We start from the raw sequence: 25,421 nt of genomic DNA, 5'->3' as shown, positions 1-25,421 counted from the left end.
TTCTGGAAACAGAAAAACAACCACTTTCTGAAAGGTAGGACTGGCGGAGAAGTGAATCCAAAGCGACGGGAAGACAGACCCCGGGGGGAGGGGCCAGCTCCCGGCAAGCAGCGGAGCAACGGAGCACAAAAGCAGGACTTTTAAAAGTCTGTTCCACTGAGGGACATCGCTCCAGAGGCTAAACCGGGGCGAAGCCCACGCGGGGTCAGCGTGGCCTCAGGTCCCGCAGGGTCACAGAAGGATCGAGGGTGTCTGAGTGTCGCAGAGCTTGCGGTATTGGAACGGGAAAGCCGACTACAGAGACAGAGCCGACAGTGAGCTCGCAGCTCGGTGTTACCTTGAACTGGTCACAGGCTCTGTGAGCTCGGAGCGCGGCTGGAGGTCAGGCAGACGGGAGTAACTGGGCGCTGTTCTCTGAGGGCGCACTGAGGAGTGGGGCCCTGGGCTTTCGACTCCTCTGGGCCGGAGACCAGGAGGCCGCCATTTGTATTCCCGTCCTCTGGAACTCTACGGAAAGCGCTCAGGGAACAAAAGCTCCTGAAAGCAAACCCGAGCGGATTACTCAGCCCAGCCCCTGGTAAGGGCGGTGCAATTCCACCTGGGGCAAAGACACTTGAGAATCACTACACCAGGCCCCTCCCCCAGAAGATCAACAAGAAACCCAGCCAAGACCAAGTTCACCTACCAAGGAGTGCGGTTTCAATACCAAGGAGAGCAGCAGAATTGCCGAGGAGGAGAAAGCAAAGCACGGAACTCATGGCTTTCTCCCTGTGAATTTTTTTAGTCTTGCAGTTAATTTAATTTTTTTCTTTTTCGTTTTTGTTTTTTTTTTCTCGCCTTCTGGTAAAATTCTTTTTTAACTTTTACCCTTTTCTTTTTTAATGTTTTTTAACTAGTTTATCTAATATATATATTTTTTCTTTTTTATATTTTTATTTATTCGTTTTCTTTTTTTTTAAATTCTTTTCATTTCTTTTCTTTTTTTCTTTTTTTTTCTTTCTTCCTTTTTAAACCTCTTTTTATCCCCTTTCTCCACCCTTACGATTTGGGATCTCTTCTGATTTGGTTAAAGCATATTTTCCTGGGGTTGTTGCCACCCTTTTAGTATTTTACTAGCTCCTTCATATACTCTGATCTGGACAAAATGACAAGACGGAAAAATTCACCAACAAAAAATGAAAAAGAGGCAGTACCGAAGGCTAGGGACCTAATCAATACAGACATTGGTAATATGTCATATCTAGAGTTCAGAATGACAATTCTCAAGGTTCTAGCCGGGCTTGAAAAAGGCATGGAAGATATTAGAGAAACCATCTCGGGAGATATAAAAGCCCTTTCTGGAGAAATAAAAGAACTAAAATCTAACCAAGTTGAAATCAAAAAAGCTATTAATGAGGTGCAATCAAAAATGGAGGCTCTCACTGCTAGGATAAATGAGGCAGAAGAAAGATTTAGTGATATAGTAGACCAAATGACAGAGAATAAAGAAGCTGAGCAAAAGAGGGACAAACAGCTACTGGCCCACGAGGGGAGAATTCGAGAGATAAGTGACACCATAAGACGAAACAACATTAGAATAATTGGGATTCCAGAAGAAGAAGAAAGAGAGAGGGGAGCAGAAGGTATACTGGAGAGAATTATTGGAGAGAATTTCCCCAATATGGCAAAGGGAACGAGCATCAAAATTCAGGAGGTTCAGAGAATGCCCCTCAAAATCAATAAGAATAGGCCCACACTGCGTCACCTAATAGTAAAATTTACAAGTCGCAGTGGCAAAGAGAAAATCCTGAAAGCAGCCCGGGAAAAAAGTCTGTAACATACAATGGTAAAAATATTAGATTAGCAGCTGACTTATCCACAGAGACCTGGAAGGCCAGAAAGAGCTGGCATGATATTTTCAAAACACTAAATGAGAAAAACATGCATCCAAGAATACTATATCCAGTTAGGCTATCATTGAAAATAGAAGGAGAGATTAAAAGCTTCCAGGACAAACAAAAACTGAAAGAATTTGCCAACACCAAACCAGCTCTACAGGAAATATTGAAAGGGGTCCTCTAAGCAAAAAGAGAGCCTACAAGTGGTAGATCAGAAAGGAACAGAGACCATATACAGTAACAGTCACCTTACAGGCAATACAATGGCACTAAATTCATATCTCTCAATAGTTACCCTGAATGTTAATGGGCTAAATGCCCCTGTCAAAAGACACAGTGTATCAGAATGGATTAAAAAAACAAAACCCATCTATATGTTGCCTCCAAGAAACTCATTTTAAGCCCGAAGACACCTCCAGATTTAAAGTGAGGGGGTGGAAAACAATTTACCATGCTAATGGACATCAGAAGAAAGCAGGAGTGGCAATCCTTATATCAGATCAATTAGATTTTAAGCCAAAGACTATAATAAGAGATGAGGAAGGACACTATATCGTACTCAAAGGGTCTGTCCGACAAGAAGATCTAACAATCTTAAATATCTATGCCCCCAACGTGGGAGCATCCAACTACATAAACCAATTAATAACAAAATCAAAGAAACACATCAACAATAATACAATAATAGTAGGGGACTTTAACACTCCCCTCACTGAAATGGACAGATCATCCAAGCAAAAGATCAGCAAGGAAATAAAGGCCTTAAACGACACACTAGACCAGATGGACATCACAGATATATTCAGAACCTTTCATCCCAAAGCAACAGAATACACATTCTTTTCGAGTGCACACGGAACATTCTCCAGAATAGATCACATCCTCGGTCCTAAATCAGGACTCCATCGGTATCAAAAGATTGGGATCATTCCCTGCATATTTTCAGACCACAATGCTCTAAAGCTAGAACTCAACCACAAAAGGAAGTTTGGAAAGTACCCAAATACATGGAGACTAAACAGCATCCTTCTAAAGAATGAATGGGTCAACCGGGAAATTAAAGAATTGAAAAAAATCATGGAAACAAATGATAATGAAAATACAACGGTTCAAAATCTGTGGGACACAACAAAGGCAGTCCTGAGAGGAAAATATATAGCGGTACAAGCCTTTCTCAAGAAACATGAAAGGTCTCAGGTACACAACCTAACCCTACACCTAAAGGAGCTGGAGAAAGAAAAAGAAAGAAACCCTAAGCCCAGCAGGAGAAGAGAAATCATAAAGATCAGAGCAGAAATCAATGAAATAGAAACCAAAAAACAAAACAATAGAACAAATCAACGAAACTAGGAGCTGGTTCTTTGAAAGAATTAATAAAATTGATAAACCCCTGGCCCGACTTATCAAAAAGAAAAGAGAAAGGACCCAAATAAATAAAATCATGAATGAAAGAGGAGAGATCACAACTAACACCAAAGAAATACAAACTATTATAAGAACATACTATGAGCAACTCTACGCCAATAAATTTGACAATCTGGAAGAAATGGATGCATTCCTAGAAACATTTAAACTACCACAACTGAACCAGGAAGAAATAGAAAGCCGCAACAGACCCATAACCAGTAAGGAGATTGAAACAGTCATTAAAAATCTCCAAACAAACAAAAGCCCAGGGCCAGACGGCTTCCCGGGGGAATTCTACCAAACATTTAAAGAAGAACTAATTCCTATTCTCCTGAAACTGTTCCAAAAAATAGCAATGGAAGGAAAACTTCCAAACTCATTTTATGAGGTCAGCATCACCTTGATCCCAAAACCAGACAAGGATCCCATCAAAAAAGAGAGCTATAGACCAATATCCTTGATGAACACAGATGCGAAAATACTCAACAAAATACTAGCCAATAGGATTCAACAGTACATTAAAAGGATTATTCACCACGACCAAGTGGGATTTATTCCAGGGCTGCAAGGTTGGTTCAACATCCGCAAATCATCAATGTGATACAACACATCAATAAAAGAAAGAACAAGAACCATATGATACTCTCAATAGATGCTGAAAAAGCATTTGACAAAGTACAGCATCCCTTCCTGATCAAAACTTTTCAAAGTGTAGGGATAGAGGGCACATACCTCAATATCATCAAAGCCATCTATGAAAAACCCACTGCAAATATCATTCTCAATGGAGAAAAACTGAAAGCTTTTCCGCTCTGGTCAGGAACACATTTTCACATATTTATTCTTCCAATCCATGAGCATGGAACATTTTTTTATTTCTTTGTGTCTTCCTCAATTTCTTTCATGAGTTCTTTATAGTTTTCTGACTATAGATTCTGTGCCTCTTTGGTTAGGTTTATTCCTAGGTATCTTATGGTTTGGGGTGCAATTGTAAATGGGATGGACTCCTTAATTTCTCTTTCTTCTGTCTTGTTGTTGGTGTAGAGAAATGCAACTGATTTCTGTGCATTGATTGTATATCCTGACACTTTACTGGATTTTCTCTTTACAGGATTTTCTCTTTGTCACTGAGACTTGTAAATTTTACTATTAGGTGACGGGGTGTGGGCCTATTCTTACTGATTTTGTGGGGCATTCTCTGAACCTCCTGAATTTTGATGTTCGTTCCCTTTGCCATATTGGGGAAATTCTCTCCAATAATTCTCTCCAGTATACCTTCTGCTCCCCTCTCTCTTTCTTCTTCTTCTGGAATCCCAATTATTCTAATGTTGTTTCCTCTTATGGTGTCACTTATCTCTCGAATTCTCCCCTCGTGGGCCAGTAGATTTTTGTCCCTCTTTTGCTCAGCTTCTTTATTCTCTGTCACTTGGTCTTCTATATCACTAATTCTTTCTTCTTCCTCATTTATCCTAGCAGTGAGAGCCTCCATTTTTGATTGCACCTCATTAATAGCTTTTTGATTTCAAGTTGGTTATATTTTAGTTCTTTTATTTCTCCAGAAAGGGCTTTTATATCTCCCGAGATGGTTTCTCTAATATCTTCCATGCCTTTTTCGAGCCCAGCTAGAACCTTGAGAATTGTCATTCTGAACTCTAGATATGACATATTACCAATGTCTGTATTGATTAGGTCCCTAGCCTTCGGTACTGCCTCTTGTTCTTTTTTTTTGTGGTGTATTTTTCCGCCTTGTCATTTTGGCCAGATAAGAATATATAAAGGAGCTAGTAAAATACTAAAAGGGTGGCAACAACCCCAGGAAAATATGCTTTAACCAAATCAGAAGAGATCCCAAATCGTGAGGGGGGAGAAAGGGGATTAAAAGAGTTTCAAAAAGAAAGAAAGAAAAAAAAGAAAAAAAGAAAAGAAAAGAATTCAAAAAAAAGAAAGCGAATAAAGAAAAATATAAAAAAGAAAAATATATATATATTAGATAAACTAGTTAAAAAACATTAAAAAAGAAAAGGGTAAAAGTTAAAAAAAATTTTGGCAGAAGAAGAGAAAAAAAATGAAAATGAAAAAAAATCAAATTAACTGTAAGACTTAAAAAATCACAGGGAGAAAGACACGAGTTCCGTGCTTTGCTTTCTCCTCCTCAGGAATTCTGCTGCTCTCCTTGGTATTGAAACCGCACTCCTTGGTAGGTGAACTTGGTCTTGGCTGGGTTTCTTGTTGATCTTCTGGGGGAGGGGCCTGGTGTAGTGATTCTCAAGTGTCTTTGCCCCAGGCGGAATTGCACCGCCCTTACCAGGGGCTGGGCTGAGTAATCCGCTCGGGTTTGCTTTCAGGAGCTTTTGTTCCCTGAGCGCTTTCCGTAGAGTTCCAGAGGACGGGAATACAAATGGCGGTCTTCTGGTCTCTGGGTCCGGAGGAGCCGAGAGCCCGGGGCCCCACTCCTCAGTGTGCCCTCAGAGAACAGCGCCCAGTTACTCCCGTCTGCCTGACCTCCGGCCGTGCTCCGAACTCACCAAGCCTGCGACCGGTTCAAGGTAACACCGAGCTGTGAGCTTACTGTCCGCTCTGTCTCTGTAGCCGGCTTTCCCGTTCCTATACCCGCAAGCTCTGTGACACTCAGACACCCCCGATCCTTCTGTGACCCTGCGGGACCTGAGGCCTCGCTGACCCCACGTGGGCTTCGCCCCAGTTTAGCCTCTGGAGCGATGTCCCTCTGCGGAACAGACTTTTAAAAGTCCTGATTTTGTGCTCTGTTGCTCCGCCGCTTGCTGGGAGCCGGCCCCTCCCCCCAGGGTCTATCTTCCCGTCGCTTTGGATTCACTTCTCCGCCGGTCCTACCTTTCAGAAAGTGGTTGTTTTTCTGTTTCCAGAATTGCTGTTCTCTTCGATCTGCCGATGGACTTGCAGGTGTTTGCAATCTTTAGATAAGCTATCTAGCTGATCTCCTGGTAGCTGAAGTAGTCTCAGCCTGCTACTTCTCCGCCATCTTGACTCCTCCCTGAGCTACTCCTTTTTAAAGCAGTGTCTCTGAGACACAATATCCTTTTGCAGAATAGAAAGCCTCTGGTTTGGGAAGAAAAGCTGGTGTGGTAGAGTACTGAGTTTGGAGCATATGGGAAGTGTTCAAGAATAGGATGGGGAGGAAAATCAATAAATTACCTTTCAGTGCAATATTGGGATGTCAGGTAAGCAAGACACTTGCTATAGAGTTCTAGGCCGTGATATAAACACATACATTCCTTTGTTCTGGGAATCTGAAGTTGTGGGAATCTGAAGAGACATAAAGGGGCCTCTATACTAGCAGCGGGGCATATGGGAACCCCTATGTCTTCCATCACATCTAACCAGGGAGCAGGCAGGCCTTTCAGTACGGTCCATGTGGCATGCCTGGAACTCAAGACTAGGATGCCTATTAGTGCTATGCTGAATGCTGTAACTGTAACATGTGCAGAGCATCCTATAACACTAAGATTCTGGCTTCTTGTCCAATTCGTTAGGCATGAACCCTGTGGGTGCCATGATAGCACTGGAAACATGATAGCACTGGAATTCCTGCAATTGAAAAGGGAACACATTTGTCTTCGACTTCATCTACAATCACTTACACTTAAGCTATTGATAGTTGATTGGGATCTGTAGACTGCTGGGCTTGTGCCATGGGACTTCTAAGCATATTTGATGGATGGAACAGACAGGGAGGCTATAGATTTTGGCAAGCTCTAGTTCCCATTAGTCACTATGACTGTATCTGACACTAGAGATTCCAGTTCACCAAGATGAAGCTTACTTCTCTAGGCTTTGGCTGATGGCCCAATGATATTAACGTGAAGAACAGGAGAGGAACAGTGTTCCATTAGACTATGAATTTCCAGTGAGCAAATCCTTCAGTAGTTTACTGAATACCCCGTTGGTTTTTTGGGGGCAGACATAAAATTCATGGCAACTTCTTTAGAATTTGAGGGAATTGCAAGTTTTTAATTTTTATTTTCTAATAAAAATTAACCATTTACCCTCCTAATAGGGAAATGTGGTCTCTTTATTATAGGGTGTGCAGACCATGTTTGTAGTTGTACAGTTAATATTCCTCTCCAAGTTTTTCTTGTAAGGGGTGCTGGTAAAATACCTTGCTGAGGACATTCCAGAAGGAGACACAGCTGTTTCTCATATTTGGAGCCCCCCACCCCGAATTATTAGGCTTATTCTGAAGGTTCCTTGGTGGGAAGGAGGAAATGTCCCAGAGAACAGATTTTTTCCATATTGGTGGATTTTCTGTCAGACTCGGTGGCTGCTCTTGTTTCTGATTGCCTCCCTGTAGCTTCCCTGGAGTTGTGAGTTTCTAGGCAGAAAGATTTGATGTGACGAGGAAAGGCTACAAAGGTGGAGGAAGAGAGTCTGAACTGAATGGTTAAGACAAGGCTATTTTGGGCATGGCAGAAATAAGCTGAATCCTGTGGAATGGAGAAAAGGGAAAGGAGATGAGGAAAGAGGAATACGAATTAATTCATGAGAGCACTTCTTATTTATAGGTGGGAATAAAAGGTCCATTGAACTCCAGGGAAACCTTCCTTTATGCAGTGCCTGGGACTATGTTGAAATGTTGTAAAGGCAATTCCATCTTAAATGCACTGGGGGAGCTGACAACCTACAGTTTGTGGATTACACTTACACTATCTAGTGCATAATAATTTGCTTTTCCCCAACCCTGGACAGTATTCAGGGTGTGGTCAGGAGAAAGTAAATTGAACAGATGGAAGATTTCCTCTCAAGAGAGTTCAAGGGTGGTTGGGAGAAGGGGGGTGGGGTTATGGACATTGGGGAGGGTATGTGCTTTGGTGAGTGTTGTGAAGTGTGTAAACCTGGTGATTCACAGACCTGTATCCCTGGGGATAAAAATATATGTTTATAAAAAAGATTATTTAAAAAAAAAAAGAGTTCAAGGGCTTCCTTAAACAAAGGCAAGATGTAAGCGACCCCTTTCATACTCCAAACAACCTTTCAGAGAACTACCTAGGAAATTCTCTGGCTTCCTCACAATTCCCAAGTAATTTCTGAAACATTTAGATACTCTGATTAGTTTTGTTTTTTAAAATAAAAGTTGGTTTATGTATGCTAAAAAAAATCATCTGGACAATCTGTGTCTATTTGGGTGGTGCAGAAGAAAGGTGAACTTTTGTATCAATCTTTATTCCTTCTATAAACACAGATGACCAGAAGGGAAGGCTGTTATTTATGGTAATGCAGACCAGAAAAAAGGCTATTATTTTCAGTCTGTTGAACAATACAAAAATGCTTCTCAAGCACTGTGTTCAGATGTTTCTTTTTATTAGCCGTCACACAAGGAATTAGACTCATTTCAAACAGTTCATTTTCCCACTCTTGTTCCTGTAAAATCATTACTCATGAGTGGTTTCTTTGTTGAAATACTGCTGACGTCCCATATTGGAATGGATAACAGGGCGTTGAACATATAAACTTTTCAGTTTGCATGAACTCTGGAAGAAGGGGGACAGAGATTCCCCAGGAGAATAAAATCATTTGTCAGTGTCCTTGTTTGTTAGTTACTGTCCTTTATAAGCATCTTATCCAGAAAGCTGTCAGCATTGCAATTCTGTGTTTTGTGTGTGTGTGTGTGTGTGTGTGTGTGTGTGTGTGCGCACGCGCACACGCGCGCACGCGTGTGTGTGATTAATAACAGGAGAGAGCTCTTTGAATGTCAGCAGGAGATTTAAAATATAATTCTGCATCTGCCCTGCTCTTTTCTCCTTTCCAATTTTTTTCTACCCCTTGCCTCCAATCCAAGACCATTAGGATAAATAAAGGAGTTGTGCCATGTCTTAATACATGAGCAGATGATGATCCTTAGCTCTTCAGCTAGGCACCGTTTGCATTTTGCCAAAGCTGATTATTTTATCTGCAGTTTTAATAACAAGCCAAATCATTTTCTGTTCACTAACCGATAGAAGCAAATAAAAAGATTGCAGAGTGGAATTGAGAGGATAAGAAAGCTCTAGGGCCAAAGAAGTCTTTTTCTTTAATTAATAAGTTCAGTTTACTCTTAGAATATTTCTATGCTAGAATCCAACTTCTTATATTAAACGAGTCTGCACCCTTCCCCTCTGTAACTGCCAGATCGGAATCTCAGAAAACAGAAATCATGCAGGCTTGAATGAAGCTTTAAATTCTCTACTCTCAGTCCTTTCTTGTTTTCTGAACATAGAACTAGATTTCTCAGGGCTTCTCTAACCACAGCATGACATTCCTTCATTAGGTACATGTTTTGCAGACCCAGTCATGAAAGATTGGCGTTTTATCCAACAAAGGGCAAATGCAATATAATGGAGTTCAGGAGATGTAACGTTTTGGAAAAACAGATTATCCCAAGGCTGTAAAGATACATGATCTGTACTAAAAGGGCAGAGCATTTAAGTTTTACCAGACTAGTTTTAATAATCTTTTGATTTGTTCCATGGATTTTCTTGCAACTTTATTGAGAAATAATTGACATATAATCCTCCATTGTTTTAACCTGTGAATGGAAATGAGTATTCAGGATGATGAGGACTGGTGGTGGTATGTGCACATGCATGTGTATGAATGTGTGTGTGTGTGTGCAGCGTGCGCACATGTGTGTGTGATCTGTTTTTGTGCTTTAATCTAGGCTCACTATGCGTCAGTATGTGCACAGATTTTACTAGACCTGTATCAGAGTGTCTTAACCCCTGTCATCTCAACCAAAAAGCCTTCTGCTACTCTTATTATTCAGAGTTTGAGCCACCTCAGAAAAAGCCCTCACAGCTGTGGCCCAAAGAGATTCCCAGAGTTCTTTGATGTTTCAGATGGAGCAACCATTTTTTCTTTCAATGGAGAGTTGGACAAGCTAAGGGCCAGGGGGTCAAACATTAACTGTCATGGGCTAAAGGTGTAAAGGACTTTTTCTTCCTAATAAGAGCAGCAGAACAAGCATAGGATGCCTTCAAATGATCAAGCTTCCTCAAAGAATAGATTAACTGGTTTCACTTCTGAATTTGTCTAATTGCTTTTGCGGCAGCACCCTGAAAAATGGAACTTGCTTTCTAGTAGTATGATTAAATGGACACTTGGAAAAAGAATAATTATGAGTATTTCTAAGGAAAAGAGCAAAATAATAAAACTGAGCATTGTCCATGAAAGATGGATAATGACAAGTAAACATAGAAGGTGGTGTCTGATCCCATCAATTTTGGTATTCATTATTCATAGTTATTATTCATAAATTTGAGCACAAATGTTAGGCCTGCACCTCAATGACACATTTGCATTTTATTTTAAGTTGATTTCTACCTGGTTTTGCAAACAAGGATTTAATGGTTTTTCTTGTCTTTCAGTCTCCCTCTGTTGCTATAGCTTGTCTTTCTCATATACTGACTTCTTTCCATTTCACACTATCTCAATCATCTGTCTCATTCCCTTATCCAAGATTCATTCATTCCTTTCCTCCCCCACTTCCTCCCTCCCTCCCTCTAAAGTTCTAGAAGAAAAGATTTCTAACACATAAAAGTGATATTCAAATAGATTCCCCCTAGGCAATCAATTTACTTTTAATTTGTCTGAAACTAAGCTTTTCTTTGTTGCAATGAGGAAGGATTGAAACTGCTGTAAAATTTATTAGCTTCCAGGAAGATATTTGAAATGAAATTTTTTTTAATGATTGTGCTGTTTGCTGTACCCAGAAGCGGTGTCATAGCAATTACAGTATTCCAGATGGTTGCTGAAGTTACACTGAAACATCAAGATAATGTTAGACTTTTCTATGAGGCTTTTGTTGGTAACAAATAGTCCAACGTAGGTAGTTAATAGATATTAATCTTTCTGATACTTGTGTGTGCCTCCAGTGACTATTTCTGGTGACTTCTACCTAGCTGATGTCATAATGTACACTATCCTTTTTTTTTTTAAAGATTTTATTTATTTATTTGACAGACAGAGATCAGAAGTAGGCAGAGAGGCAGACAGAGAGAGAGGAGGAAGCAGGCTCCCTGATGAGCAGAGAGCCTGATGCAGGGCTTGATCCCAGGACCCTGAGAGCATGACCTGAGCCGAAGGCAGAGGCTTAACCCACTGAGCCACTGAGGCGCCCCGACTATCCTTTTGAATCATTGCAAGAGACAGTGATTGGTTTACTGAGAACTTTATTTTTCAAATGTGAAAGAAATGATTGGAGAATTACTAATGTTGCTTCTTAGCTTCCCCACCCAGTAATAAGAACATTTTGGCAGTCAAAAATCTTCAAAGAATTTAAAAATTTCTGCTGCAACATTTTTTTTGTCTTATGTATGGTATTGCCTGTTTTACAAAACTGAATGTCCTGGGACTTGACTGAAGGAAGCGTCAGTTCCTGTTAAGAGGAACACCAGCTTTTTTTTCCCCCTCCAACATTAAATTTTCATTAAAAAAGGAAAGTTTTTTTTTTCTCTCCTGGCTAACATACCCTGTTTCTCTCGCTTTCTATACTAGTCTTATTTGTGCCATCCTCACTACATATTCTGTCTAATCCCCTGAAGCTCATGACCAACATAAAAGTGACTTTTTTTCTCAAACTAAAGATGTATTAGCAATTTCCTTATTTTCCAGGAAAGAGTAAAACCAAGTTGGCAGTGACTTTAATTCAGCGCCACCTGTAAGGATCATCTGAAGGTTCTGTCTTGCCAGCAGCATAAACTACCTGTAGAATGTGTGAAATGGTCTGACTATTTTTAATCTACACAAAATCAAACAACTGGTTTGAACTCTTCACAGAAGTGACTAGGTGTTATAGGTGTCTGACAGATACAGGCTAAGGGATTTAATTCTGTGGACATTGTAGAATGAAACCTTAAAATATGGTTCCACTTTGCTCAGAGTTTCAGTATTTCTGTGTTCCTCCTTTGGGGGACAAGTTCATTGCCCTTCTGTGACACCTCATATTTGACTTGTAAACATGCCTTTTCATAGTTTCTAAGCACCCAGATGAAGTCCAGCACTTTGTAAGATAATTTTCTTTACCATAGAAGCCAAAATACAAACATTCCGGTTTAGTCAATTTCTGCTTGTCTCAGTCACTGTGAACACCTCTTCTTTCTTAGTCTCAGTTTTCCAGGCAGCCTTCTGCTTCATTTCCTTGCTCCCCATGCATCAGTACAAATGATTTATACTTATATACATCTTGAAATCTCTTATTTATGGGTTGAATTGAATTGAGTGCTAGTACAAAAATGAAAACTCCAGGGACTATTGTGATTGCCCAAACTGCAACTTAGATTATATGATTGACTGTACATGTCACACTATCGTCTATCATAAATACTCAATTCTCAAGCATTCAACTTCAATATGTTTTAACTTTGTCTCTTTGACACCAGCTCAGCACTGAAGATTCCATTGAAGATAATTTAGTTGCTTTGGGCTTTGAATTCTGAAAGGGGCATCTTTTCAATCTATTTTCATGTTGTACCGGGAGTGAGTGAATTTCAGGTGCACAGACTGTGAATGAGGAGAGAGGCTTATGTGCCATTTGGCATCACAGAGGTCAAGTGTTAGGTGGTACTTGCTAATTGATGCTGGTCTGTCAAATGGTCTAGAACAAGATTGGGGTCCATCAGTTTTTTTCAACCATCCTCTCCACCCTAAGCTAAAACTCAACTTTACAGATTCCTGCTGTTTAATGGGTTAGCTATCCTGAAAATGCCAAGCTATGCTAATCGGGGCTGCCCTTTTTCTTTGCCTATCTGCTGTTTTTTGACATCTCTTTGTCGGCCTCAGGAAACTTGTGCCTACACCCTATCCCCCTCCATGCCCTTCCTAGGTATCTCTACCTCTAGACATTTGTAGCCTTTATTATTCCACAAAACTCTCCTAACCTGGGTCCCCTTCACACATATTTTTGCTGTATCACCAAAGAAAGTCTAATGATCTCAGTTTTGTAATGGATTCTCTTATTTTAACAGAGACCTTTAATGCTTGTACCTGGCTGAATGAAAAATGTGGGAATTTCTCTCTCTGTTACAAGGGCTGGCTTTTGGATATCTCTCCTTTGGCATCCATCAAATAATACTACATAGGTGTTCTGAGTATCATCACGGTTCTGGCATCTTACTCCTTCTACCTGTTGTCTGTCAGACCATAGTGCTGTGAGAAGGGCTGCTAACAAGTCGGATGCTAGGGAACAGAAGAAGAAAAAGGAAGTATTAGGGAGGAACCAAAATGTCAGAAAATTCTGAAAGAAAGAGAAGAAGGGAGTGAAAAAGAGACAAGGCATTGTAGTGTAATTTGTGATTTACTTATTACACTAGAGCGACTGCTGGTTATCTTGGTGTCATTGGTTCATGAATCTCTAGGAATATCTCAGCCTTCACTGATGTGTCCTTGAATATTTTATAGATGGAACCCCAACTTTTCTTGCCAAAACTTTGGATCCTTTAGGAAGTGAGTGTAAACTCCTTTCAGAATTACAGCCTGGGAGTACTCTGGGAAGTTGTCATTTTGCAAAGTCCTAAGCTCTTATTGAACTTTTGTTAGTTTCTCTAAACACCCCAAAGAAGCCCAGTCCTTAATATGTCAATCAGATCAAAACCAAGACAGAATGTTTAAAGCCTGGATAATATTTCCAGCTCCTCTCTCTTCCTCCCTTCCTCTCTTCCCTTCCTTCTTCCTTCCTTTCTTCTTTCCTCCTTCCCTGTCTTCATTCCTTCATCCCTTCTTTCCTTCCCCTCCTTCCTCTTTCACTGAGCCCATTGCTACTCTCCTTGCCCTGTTAAGTTACAGATGTTCTTTCCCTTGACTTTGCAGGCCTTAAAATGCTTTTAAGAACTCTTTCCAGGATAATTATTTCTTTTGGTAATTCCTGGGATATTTGGGGCATTAATTTTGCCATCCATATTTTAATTAGTTTTGCCAGAAAGAGTCAGCATCTGCAGTTGGTCTCAAAGGCTCACTATAAGGTCCCATTTTTGGTTTCAATTTTATAGGAATTAGCAGCAGTTGTGTTTGATGCCAAGAAAACAATGCTTGATATTTGAATAACACATTCATTTAATAAAATAGTTGTTTCTGCTTATTGCATTGTTAACTTATTAGAGTACAGGCCTATTAACTGTTGTTAAAATTGAAAACTCCGAAGCACATGACAAATATAGTTTCAACTGCACATCAAAGCATGGTACATTTCTTTAAGACCTGCATATAGTATTTAGGAAACCACTGAAGTGGCTAAGATGACACTTGACTTTAATATTTCTTAAATGCTACATTTACTTTATTATTTGTGACACAACCATCCAGTTTTCTTTGTAGGTTTTCTTGGTGTTTCTACTAAATAGAATAGTAATTTCCACTTTTAGGAGTTGTATCAGTGGCACAGTATCTGGTGTGCTGACTAAAGTTTTTTTTTATTGCTATCACTCATATACCTTTTTTTATCCAATCGCATTAAACTGTTACTGAGTGCCTGCTCTATGCTGGACACATTGCTAGCTTCTTTGGGTATGGGAGGGAACAAAATAAATATAATCTTTGTTCATTTAGAGTTTATAAGCTAACATTGAATATAAATATTAGATAACTATAATGAGTGTTATAAAAGGAAGTGGTGGTCTCTCTAAGGGATCAGGGATTCCCTGAGAAAGTTAAATTTAAACGGAGACTTCAGGGATAATGTATCAGTTATAAATAGTGTTCAACTGCTAGTAATAAAGACTCTCCTCTCCCACTAAAGAAAATGAATTGATGGCCTAACCAAGAGAGAGGCTTATTTTTCCTCTTATATGAAAGAAGTTCAGGTCTAGTGAGGTGGGTCTATAATATATTTGGTATCCCAGAGCTCTTCCACCTTTCTATTCTGCTATCCATAGGTATGTGGCTTCCATCCTCAGGGTTGCTTCATGGTGGTAAGATGGATACTATAGATCCGGCCATCATGTCTCCATTCCAGGCAGGACAAAGCAGGAAGGAATAAGGACAAAAGGGCCTCTCCAGCTACATCACCCCCCTCCTCCTATTAAGAAGTTTTCTTGACATCCTGCCTTCAAAACATTGGTCCAATCTTAGTTAAATGGCCACGCCTTTTGACAAGGGAGGCCAGGAAATCCAGTGTTTTAGCTGGCACATTGCCAATCCCTACCAATAAGTGGTTCTATTTCTAAATATTAAATATAGATACAGATATTTGGGTGCAGTTCATTATGTGTGCTCCAGATGATTAAGAGGTAGGTATATTTAATATAAGAGTATTATATAATATAAATATAAAGGGGGATATTTCCTAGCAGTTATGTTTTCTTGATTAGGCACACATGAGAAATTTTGACAACACTTAACCTGTTCATAATTGGTGCTACCATCCCCTCCATTATATCTTACAAAAATTGCTTTTGTTGTAGATTATTTTGCTCAGGGGGTGATGTAGATTAAGCTAAGTGGATGCATGTGAGTATAATCCAGGAAGCTTTCCTGATTTACATATCACTTGCTTATAGGTTATGTTACTGCTGCTACTTAGAAGTAATTAACTACTTGAGTTCTTAGGAACTGGAACTCACTTTAACTTTCCCTTTCTGCCTCATTGACTGCAGATCACTTTTGAGGAGGTAGCCCATAGCTCTTGTTAACTGTTACCTTGAACTTTTCTATGCTAGTTTTTTGTCTCTGATCATTGATATCTTTGAGTTAAATACATCCAAACTCTGAATCACAATAAAGACCTGCAGCATTATTGAACACATCCATTGTGGCTGGACATCTATACAAACCCAACAGAGCTTCTTAGCTCTTCTATTCCACCAGGACTTAGAGAGTTTTAGCAAAGCCTAAGATGGCGTTTTCATCATTTTCTTCTTTTACTTTGGTTGGGACCATGCATAGGCTCCTTCTGGTGTGGAAGCACATTGTTTGCCTACATCTGAAGAGATCGTGGTTTTATGAGGAGGGTAGAAATTGCTGCAAAAAGATTTGCTAATATTTGCACAAAATAACATATTCTTTCCTTTTTCTATTTGAATTACTTCCCTATCCATCATGTCTTAATCATTGTTGTATCTTATGCCTTTTATTTGAGGCAAAATAAAAAAAAAATTTTAAGATTTTGTTTATATATTTGGGAGAGAACAAAAGCAAGAGAGATCACAGAGGGAGAGGCAGACTCCTGCTGAACAGAGAGCCTGATGCAGGGCTTGATCCCAGATCCCTGGGCCAAAGGCAAATGCCTAACCAACTGAGCCACACAGGCACCCTTAAGATATAATTTTTTTTTTTTTTTTGCCAGAGGTTCTAGGTTTCTGTCACCAAGGTCACTAAGGACAGATTGTGACCAACTACATATTACCACCTAGACTGAAGTGATAGTATGTATTTTTTTCTCTGTATTTTGAATTTTGGTCTAAACCTGATAAAAAAAATGGCTTTGAGATTTGTGTGTTCCTCTTCCGAACTTACATGTTTTACCTATTTATTTTTGTAAACCTTAGGGACAAGTTCAGAATCAGGGAAGACCAATTTGCAAACTCATTATTCACCCCTAATTATTTATACATTTGAATTAAAGACATCTGCCTTCATTTATCTGTACCTGACAATGTGTTTGAATTTCCACAACTATATGTGGATTTTAGAGGTTTACATTTTGCTTTTTGTAGGCTCTGATAAAGATGTAACAAGGTATAGAGTCATAAATAGACACATAAGAGGAATCTTAGCAGAGAATTAGTGAATTATTAGCTGACCTCTGTTTTAGCTGAAGCCTACATCTTGACAGTTAATTTTTTTGACAACTATTTTTCATGATACAAAATGGTTCCTCTCTACTCTCATACCTCCATCCCTAGCCCTAGCACTACATGATGGCAGGCACATAACCTCTACCAGTCCTATGCTATTCCAGAAGTAGTTTATTTGCTTTTTCACATCTGGTCTGACTTCATTGCTATTCTTAAGGGGCTTTGTATTGTGACTTTCTCACTTTTAATATGCAATTTCCTTACTAAACTGAAGTTTTGGCTTTTGAAAAAGTAATATACCTGCAATACATTTGTGAATGTAGTTTACCTTTGGCTGGAAAGACATTCTTCCTGCCTATCTATATTCAACATGTTCTCTTTCATATTTCACATTGCTATAAACACTAAAGCCAGGTTAGATTTTTGTTTTAAATTCAATTAGCAAACATAGAGTACATCATTAGTTTCAGATGTAGTGTTCAATAATTTATTAGTTGCATATAACACCCAATACTCATCACATTGAACTGACACCAATGTCTTCGAGTGTTGTTTGATACTAAAAATGATAAACAGCAAGTCACTGCTCTTAGTAAGGATTTAAAGAAATAAAAGATATCAGATCTAAGCCAGGCATGAAACACTGTGAGGAAATGAGTCTCTTAGATTCAAGTCTTTGGCTGCTTTGAGGTAAGAGCAGTGAACATATAAGTTCACATACTTAATCCAAAAAATACTTATTTTTTTAATCCTATATAGGGCTGGAATAGGCTTAGTGATATTGATGTGTAGGCTTATGATCACAGTCCTGGGGATGCTGAGTGAGTTTACCCTTTCCTCGTCCTGGGTTTGGGGGGTAATTTATCCATTTAGGCAGTGGGTAAGTTGAAAGTGAGTACTGTCTTTGCAGAGAAGTTTCTAAGACTGAGTTCTCTGCTCTGTTCTGCCTAGATTCATAAGATCTTATAGGTGTCTGTCTCTGGATTCTCTCCTCTCCTTCTGTGTGTGGTGGGGGTCCAGGTCTTCCCATGCTGTTCATTTGAAGCAGTCTAATATGGGAAAGAGCACTGTACTTGCATTCACTATAACACATGGATGGCATTCTCCTACTGAAATGTGTTAAAAAAAAAAAAACCCTGCATCTCCAAATTGGAAGGTCAGCTACTTGATACTAAAAACTCAAATGAGAGCTATATATTGAGCTCATTGGGATGATTCTGCTAGATTATAATTCCCCACAGTTCTACTTTAGGTGTGTGACTAAGTGTGTGACTCAGTCTGAAGGTCAGCTGGGATTTCCTCTTAATAGCTGGTCAAATGTCCAGGTTCCAAGGTTCAGAGACTAAGTCCTTCATGACTTGGTGCTATAAATTAGGAACAAAAGGAGAGGGATCTCATAGTCTTCTGGACATTTTTTTTTCTTTTTTTTTTTTAAAGATTTTATTTATTTTATTTGACAGAGAGAGAGATCACAAGTAGGCAGAGGGGCAGGCAGAGACAGAGGGGGAAGCAGGCTCCCTGCTGAGCAGAGGGCCCGATGCGGGGCTCAATCCCAGGACACTGAGATCATGACCTGAGCCGAAGGCAGCGGCTTTAATCCACTGAGCCACCCAGGTGCCCCCATTTTTTTTTCTTTTTGCTGGCTTCCAGGACCCTCTTAATCAGATTTGTAGAAATAGAAGTTAGTTATTAAACTATTTCCCAATTTACACCTCCTTAATCTTTACCTCAGAACAAATACACTAATTCTTTAGAGCTATTACTCGGAAAGTTATGATATGGACTTCAGAGGAGATGGAGAAGAAAGAACAAAACATCTTTTTTGGAAACCCTGAACATGTGAATTCTGTCCTACTGGAGGGATCTTGGGTGCTTCCTGGGAAAACAGTGGATTTGGATGAAACTGATTGTGGGTGGATCATCTGTACTCTCCCACTGATGTTGGACTCTATACAAAGCAAATGTTTCCTAAGTACGTTCCAGCATGTTTTCCTTACTTTCATATTTTCTGTCTCCTGGACATACACATTTGGAATGATGATAGGTATCAGAGGGCAGCTCTGAGAGAGTTTGCTGGGAAGAGGCAGAGAAAAGGCTTTGACAACTCTTTTTTTTGTAGAGGTGGTCATGCAACCCTAATGTGGAACTATGCTGAAATTCACAGAAGCATTGCCCTATCTATGTAGAAGGCACTTATCTTTCTGGTGAAAATGCTTATTTGTTATTTGGCTTCATATCTACAAAATTCTGGGTGTTTTATTCTCCACCACTAAAAAGGAGCATAATATGGCCATCTTAAAGATCAATTGGCAAGTTGTGTCCCAGTACACTGAAAGGGTCTTAACTTTGATTGGCTTTTCAGTAATTTAAACTATGTCAAAGGCTGTTCCCAGAGTTGTGTTGAAATCTGGACTCAGCCAGGATTAGGCCTTGACATCTAGTGGCTTCCAATGCCTTTTCTCCAACTGGTGAGGTATACATCCAATTCAACCATTGTTTCTTGAGCCTCCCCTCATATGTGCCCCTTTACCAAAATAACTTCTGATAGATGAGGCAGAACATTGCCTCTTTGCTATGTCATTTACTATTTAAAAATAAGAAGCAAACAAAGAAATACAAGTATATAAGGAAGGTATGTTATATATAGACTATTATCAGGCAAAACCCTGAATTTCAGACTTCTTCCCCCAGCAAAAAAGCAATCACAGAATATATTTTCAACGTGTTTTGGCATGCTTTTTTTTTTTTCCAGTCTTTTCTTGTCTCCCCACCTCCTTGGATCCTGCCCTAAGGTTTTCTGTAAATGTTAAACTGCTCATATTTTGATGCTCTATATAATGTGATGAAAATTTTGATTAGGTCATCCTCACACAAGAATGTAATATAAATAAAATTGGATCTGGAAGATGAACAATTTTCCAGTGGACAAGCAGAAATTAACCCTGGGCCCATGCCTTGATGAAAGCCATGTACAAAGCCTCTCCAAGAGTCAAATTAAAGCCTTAACTCTAAATGAACCTGATTTGAGAAGAGGAAAAAGTCTCAGCAATAATTATGAATTTCAACTGCTGAGATCTTCTATAATAGAATTAAAGTAATCCATGAAAGATTTCTTTAAGAAATATGATCCTAATGGGGCACCTGGGTGGCTCAGTGGGTTAAGCCTCTGTCTTCGGCTCAGGTCATGATCCCAGGGTCCCGGGATTGAGTCCCGCTTCAGGCTCTCTGCTCAGCGGGGAGCCTGCTTCCCCCTCTCTCTGCTTGCCTCTCTGCTTACTTGTGATCTCTCTCTGTCAAAATAAATAAACAAAATCTTTAAAAAAAAAAAAGAAATATGACCCTAACAAAACTACAGATAAGGAAAATAAGGAGGGATGGCTAGTTGAGTATAATTAAATGATGCTCAGCCTATGAGTGAGGTGTGCATAGGGTCAATCAAAGCTTATGGGTCAGATGGAAGGAAAAGATCTCAGTATATGCCTTCTAATGGGAAATCAAGTCATGTAAATAACTTAGTGAGAAGATTGGCTGGTGGAACTGATGGCCAAAAAGAAGTGAAGTGATTGGGTTTTCAAAGAAAGCGCAATACCAATCTAAAATTAAGCATGTCGTATCACTAACAAGTAGGGTGGAAACACGGTTGGCAGGGCTGTTGCTCAAAAGTATGGCCAAGTTCTCAGATACATTGACTGTTGAATTTCCGCTCTGCCTCTACTCCCTCTTCTGCTGGAACCAGTTTCAAATGCAGCTGACTTTTAGCAGGAGTTGTTGATAAAAATGCTGACTCTCAGCACCTTGACACTCAGGATTAATCTTTTTGAAAATACATTTTTTTCATCATAATGTGTTTCCTTTTAGGTTTTTAGTTTTGTCAGCAGTGAGAACAACAAAAATAATAATAAAAGAAAGGAGTATACAGGGCAAGATCTACGGCCTTTTAAAAATCCAATTCTTTACACCTGTCCCAAAAGGCAATAAAGGACTATCTAAAAGTGCCATTTCCCAAAAGGACCCATGGGTACCTAAGAAACCAGAACACTGGGGAGTAACAATGATTCCTGGGAAAAGCTGATGTAATCGACATTTTATTTTCTCCAAACAGATCAGAATGAAGGATTTCATTGCAGGGAAGAATGTCGGATTCTTGGCCACTCTGACAGGTGCTGGATGCCCCGGAATCCCATGCCCACCCGCTCCAAGTCCCCTGAGCACATGAGGAATGTCATCGCACTGTCCATTGAAGCTACTGCTGCTGATATTGAGGCTTATGACGACTGTGGCCCCACCAAGCGGACTTTTGCAACCTTCGGAAAAGATGTCAATGACCCCCCGGCTGAGGAGAGGCCTGCCTTGAAAGGCAGGAGAACTGTCGATGTGACCATCTGCAGCCCCAAGGTCAGCGGTGCTATCCGGGAGGCGGGCAATGGCTGTGAAGCTATTAGCCCTGTCACCTCCCCCCTGCACCTCAAGAGCCCTCTGCCCACCAAGCCCTCGGCGTCTTACACCGTTGCCCTGGCACCCCCGGCCCATGATCTGGAGCAGTATATCAACAATGGCCCATCTCGTCCCTCTGAAGCTGAACCCCGTGGAGCTGACAACGAGAAAGTCATGTATGAGGTCAACACCACTCTGAAGGAGGGTCCTGACAAAGGGTCTCCTGGTGTGAAGCGTCTGAAGGATATCGTTCTCTAAAGCAGTCTCGGGGAAGAAGAGGGAGAAACCATGCTGGTTATCGAGGAAGCAGGAGCTGATTGTTTTGATTGCTCACCAATGGTTGGTTCTTGAGTGGTTGTTATTTCAGAGCTTTCCCTAAATATATTGTTTATAAGTGACTGTTATTCTGTGACAATCCCTCTTGTTTCAACAAGCAGCAGGGGTGTTCAGTTGAAGCAAATTAGCTTTGGCTTGGGTTGTTCATGGGGCCTTGATGTTGGGGAAACAGAGACAAATTCAGTTGTGAAAAGTATTATGTATGAAGTGTTTGAATTTATATATTTTTCTATGTCAAAATTATAATATAAATTACCATTGTCTGTGGAGGATTACATTTAAAAACAACAACAAAAACAAAAAAAAGAGAAAGCTCTGGACATCTTTAATAAGCTTGCCACTGTTTTATAGTGTAGACAAGTTAATGGTCATTTATTGTGTACTATTCATTGATTCAGTGATGTGAAATTGAGCCCCCAAAAGGTTGTTTCTGAAGCTTGAGTACTTTCCAATGCCACTACTTTGCTGTGGACACCCCTGCTTTAAGAACCCTTTTGCTAGCTGTGCTATTGTTGTATTTGATATTGCAAATTGCTATGTGTGTGGTGATAGCAAAAGGCTTTTAGAAGTTGGTTTTTTTTTTCTTAAAAAAATAAACTATAGACAAAAACAAAGTGCAAAAAACTGAGATGGCCAGTGAATGAGCGACACCACACATATAGATTGAAAACTTGGAAGATACTCACTCATGGAGGATACCCATGTACTGGTTACTCACCACCTTGCAGAGTATTTCTCCTGCCTTTCAGTCTTCTGCCCTTATCAGTGATAGATCATTACAGAAAGTCATTTTTGGATATTCTGCTGTCTAATTTGCAGTTGTCAGAACTACTGTGCTGAAAGTTTTATGGCATCATTCTTTAAAATTTTCAGGCCCTGAATGGGAAAGTTGCTCCTGAAGTTATCAGTTTCCAGGCTTAGAAATTCCCTGTCTCCAATCATCTAAAACTCAAAAAGACTGAATCTATTTTGAGATCTAAATTAGCATCTTTTCCGACACACACTTCCTGATTCAATGTTTCCCAGCCACAATTTGAATTAGACTGCAAAGCATGTTGGGGGCTGGAATTGAGAACTCCATGTTGCTCTGTATTGTTGGATAATAAATAGGAATAGAGTAAGCAGTACAAAGTGTACATTTAGGAAAAGATAGGTGACCAGTAATAGCATCACTAATCCAATTATTGTGCCTTCTAAATGGAGACACTTGGACACTTGAACTCATCTTTTTATGACTAATACTTCTTTTTAAAATTAAAAATGTGAACAGGAAACTATTGAAAATCCTTTAGATTTAGCTTACTCTTTGCTGTAGGCTAAGAATACACCTTTTATTACTAACAAGTTTGTTACTCACATTCTTTTTTTGTTTAACATTTCTCCAACTCCCCCATTTAGTTTTTATTAATATTTAGTAGCCAACATAGTATTCTTGCAGCCTTAGAGTTCATTATTTAAAACTAAACAGATATGTCACATTTGCTCTGCCTTAGTCTTAAAGAAGTTGTTTCTAGAGCAACAAGTGTGGTTCTGTTCTCATTTGTTTCATTTTTTGAAATTCAAGAGTACCCAGAAAAAAGGCTTAGAGGTAAGAGCATGAAAATGCAAAAAAAAAAAAAAAAGGATTTATTTTCTTAAGTTTAGTTGAATAAGTGAGCTCTTTTAAATGTTTTCGTTACTTTTGTCTGAGTTCTTGGCTTTATACATTACTAGGAATATTTTCCTTTATGGGAGGGAGGGTTTTGAGGGAGGCTGGTAGGTAAGGCAGTAGGGATGGGGTTAGGTAGGAGAGAATATTTCTGAAAAAGTACCTATAATGAAGCTATAAATTCATCCTTCTTTCTTATTCTGTGCTGAATACTACCTCATGCAAAATACTGGTGTGGCTGAAAATACCCCTTGAGACTGATATAATTAGAGATTAATTACCATAACGCTCATTTCATTAGCTCTCATATACTTTTTTCCCTCTCTGATTCATTTCATTTTAGCAGATTTTGAATTAGGTATATATTTGTGTTTTCAAGTGACTATTTGATAAACACATTAAAATTATTTTTTTCCTATAAGTTATGATGGGTGCCTATAGAATTTAGACTGTTCTTCACCTGATCCATCCTGATACTGTGTTGTTAGCTACCATACCAAGGTCACTTTCGAGTTAGATTTGACAGTTTTTGTACAGGTGTATTTCCTACTATGCTCAGAGAGAATGAGGGAGCTGAGAAGATTGTGGCAAGTGGGAATGTTAAATATTATATAGCTGTTGAGCCAGAGAGGGCACTGGCTGCCATGTCTCTTACCAGCCAGGCTGAAAATGGTTAGAGTAGCAGTGGTATTGATTTTGATATTTTCCCCCATTTTTTTCAGAACTCAGTTTCAAGCTACAGACCAATCGCCCCCCCTTTTTCTTTTTATCAAAATACTTTTTTTCTCAGTGGGAAGTCAGAGATTTTTTGGGGGGGCTCCTAAACCCTTTATTGAGCATGTTCAGAGAATTCCCCTCTAAGGAAAGTATCTTTTTTTCCCTCTTTCTACAACTGTCTGATGTATACACACTCCCAGAAGCACAAGTGCATCCTAGGAGGGCCTTGTAAGCTAGTTTTATAGACAAGATATGCTGCAAGCAGGAATTCTGTGCAAGGATCCTAGATTTCCTTTTGGCTCATGTTTTTCCCTTCTTTTCAAGATGAAAAGCCACATAATGTCAGAGAACCAAATATTCTTCCTTTTCCCCCTCTCTAAACATGTTACACATTTCAATGTAAGGGGGCAGTTTCAGTTCCTAAATTCTAGGGAGTTCTATTCCATCTATTCTGATGTCCCTTTTGGGAAGGAGTTGGTGTTGAGGCATGACTTGCTTTTCTAAACAGCTGCATTGGGCACATCCTTGGACAGGTAAACTTCTTCATGCAATATAAAGGCTTTAGTTTGCATTGATTGCTTTTTTCCAAATACGGGAATATGCTATATACAAAGAATAGGAAGAAGAAGAGAGCCACGCTGTGTGGAATCTCTTTTTTTTCTGTTCTATTGACTGATCTTTGGCCCTGTTCAGAATGAAACTCTCTTTGATCCTCTTAAAGCCAGTAGAGTAAATTGTGGTCCACCTCATTGTCCAAATAGGTAATAGGCCAAGGGATCCTGCAGTTCTTAAAAGGCAGTTGTTCTTGAAGTATAGTCTTTGAATCAGCAGCAACCACATCACACGAGAACTTCTCAGAATTGATAATTCTCTGCTCTCACCCAGACCAACTGAAGCAAAAGTGCTGGCGTGAGGCCTAGTAATTCATATGGATCAGATGGCCTCTAAAGGTTGAGGGCTTGTTAAAACACAGGTTGATGGACCCCACAATTTGAGTTTCAGTGGGCCTGGGGTAGATCCTGGGTCTTTGCCTGGTTAAAAATTCCAAGGTGATTCTCCTACTGATGATCCAGGAACCCCACTTTGAGTATCACTGCTCCAGAGTAAACCTGCCTAATAGAGCTAATTGCATGTAAGCTGCCCATTTAAGCTCATTTGTTGACATGGTGATCCGCTGATCATGAATCAAAACTGTTAAGGGGTATACAATGTAGAACTATGAAAATTAGCAACACCCAGTGTATCATCCTGATAGTGTTCCTTCAG

At 39.7% G+C, this 25,421-nt stretch overlaps 1 protein-coding gene across 3 annotated transcripts in view; it reads left to right on the top strand.

Moving 5' to 3' along the window:
• PCDH19 (protocadherin 19) overlaps positions 1–23,412 on the top strand; it is a 122,519-nt gene extending 99,107 nt beyond the window's left edge. For all 3 annotated transcript variants that reach the window (XM_032330892.1, XM_032330893.1, XM_032330896.1), the window contains one exon: positions 21,123–23,412. In XM_032330892.1, the coding sequence (XP_032186783.1) occupies positions 21,123–21,712 (590 nt within the window). In that variant the 3' untranslated portion in view covers positions 21,713–23,412. The remainder of the gene's footprint in view (positions 1–21,122) is intronic.
• The last annotated feature ends 2,009 nt before the right edge of the window (positions 23,413–25,421 follow it).

This window comes from Mustela erminea, chromosome X (assembly GCF_009829155.1).
Source record: "Mustela erminea isolate mMusErm1 chromosome X, mMusErm1.Pri, whole genome shotgun sequence".
Classification (NCBI taxonomy): domain Eukaryota; kingdom Metazoa; phylum Chordata; class Mammalia; order Carnivora; family Mustelidae; genus Mustela; species Mustela erminea.
This window is presented reverse-complemented; position numbering and strand designations above follow the sequence as displayed.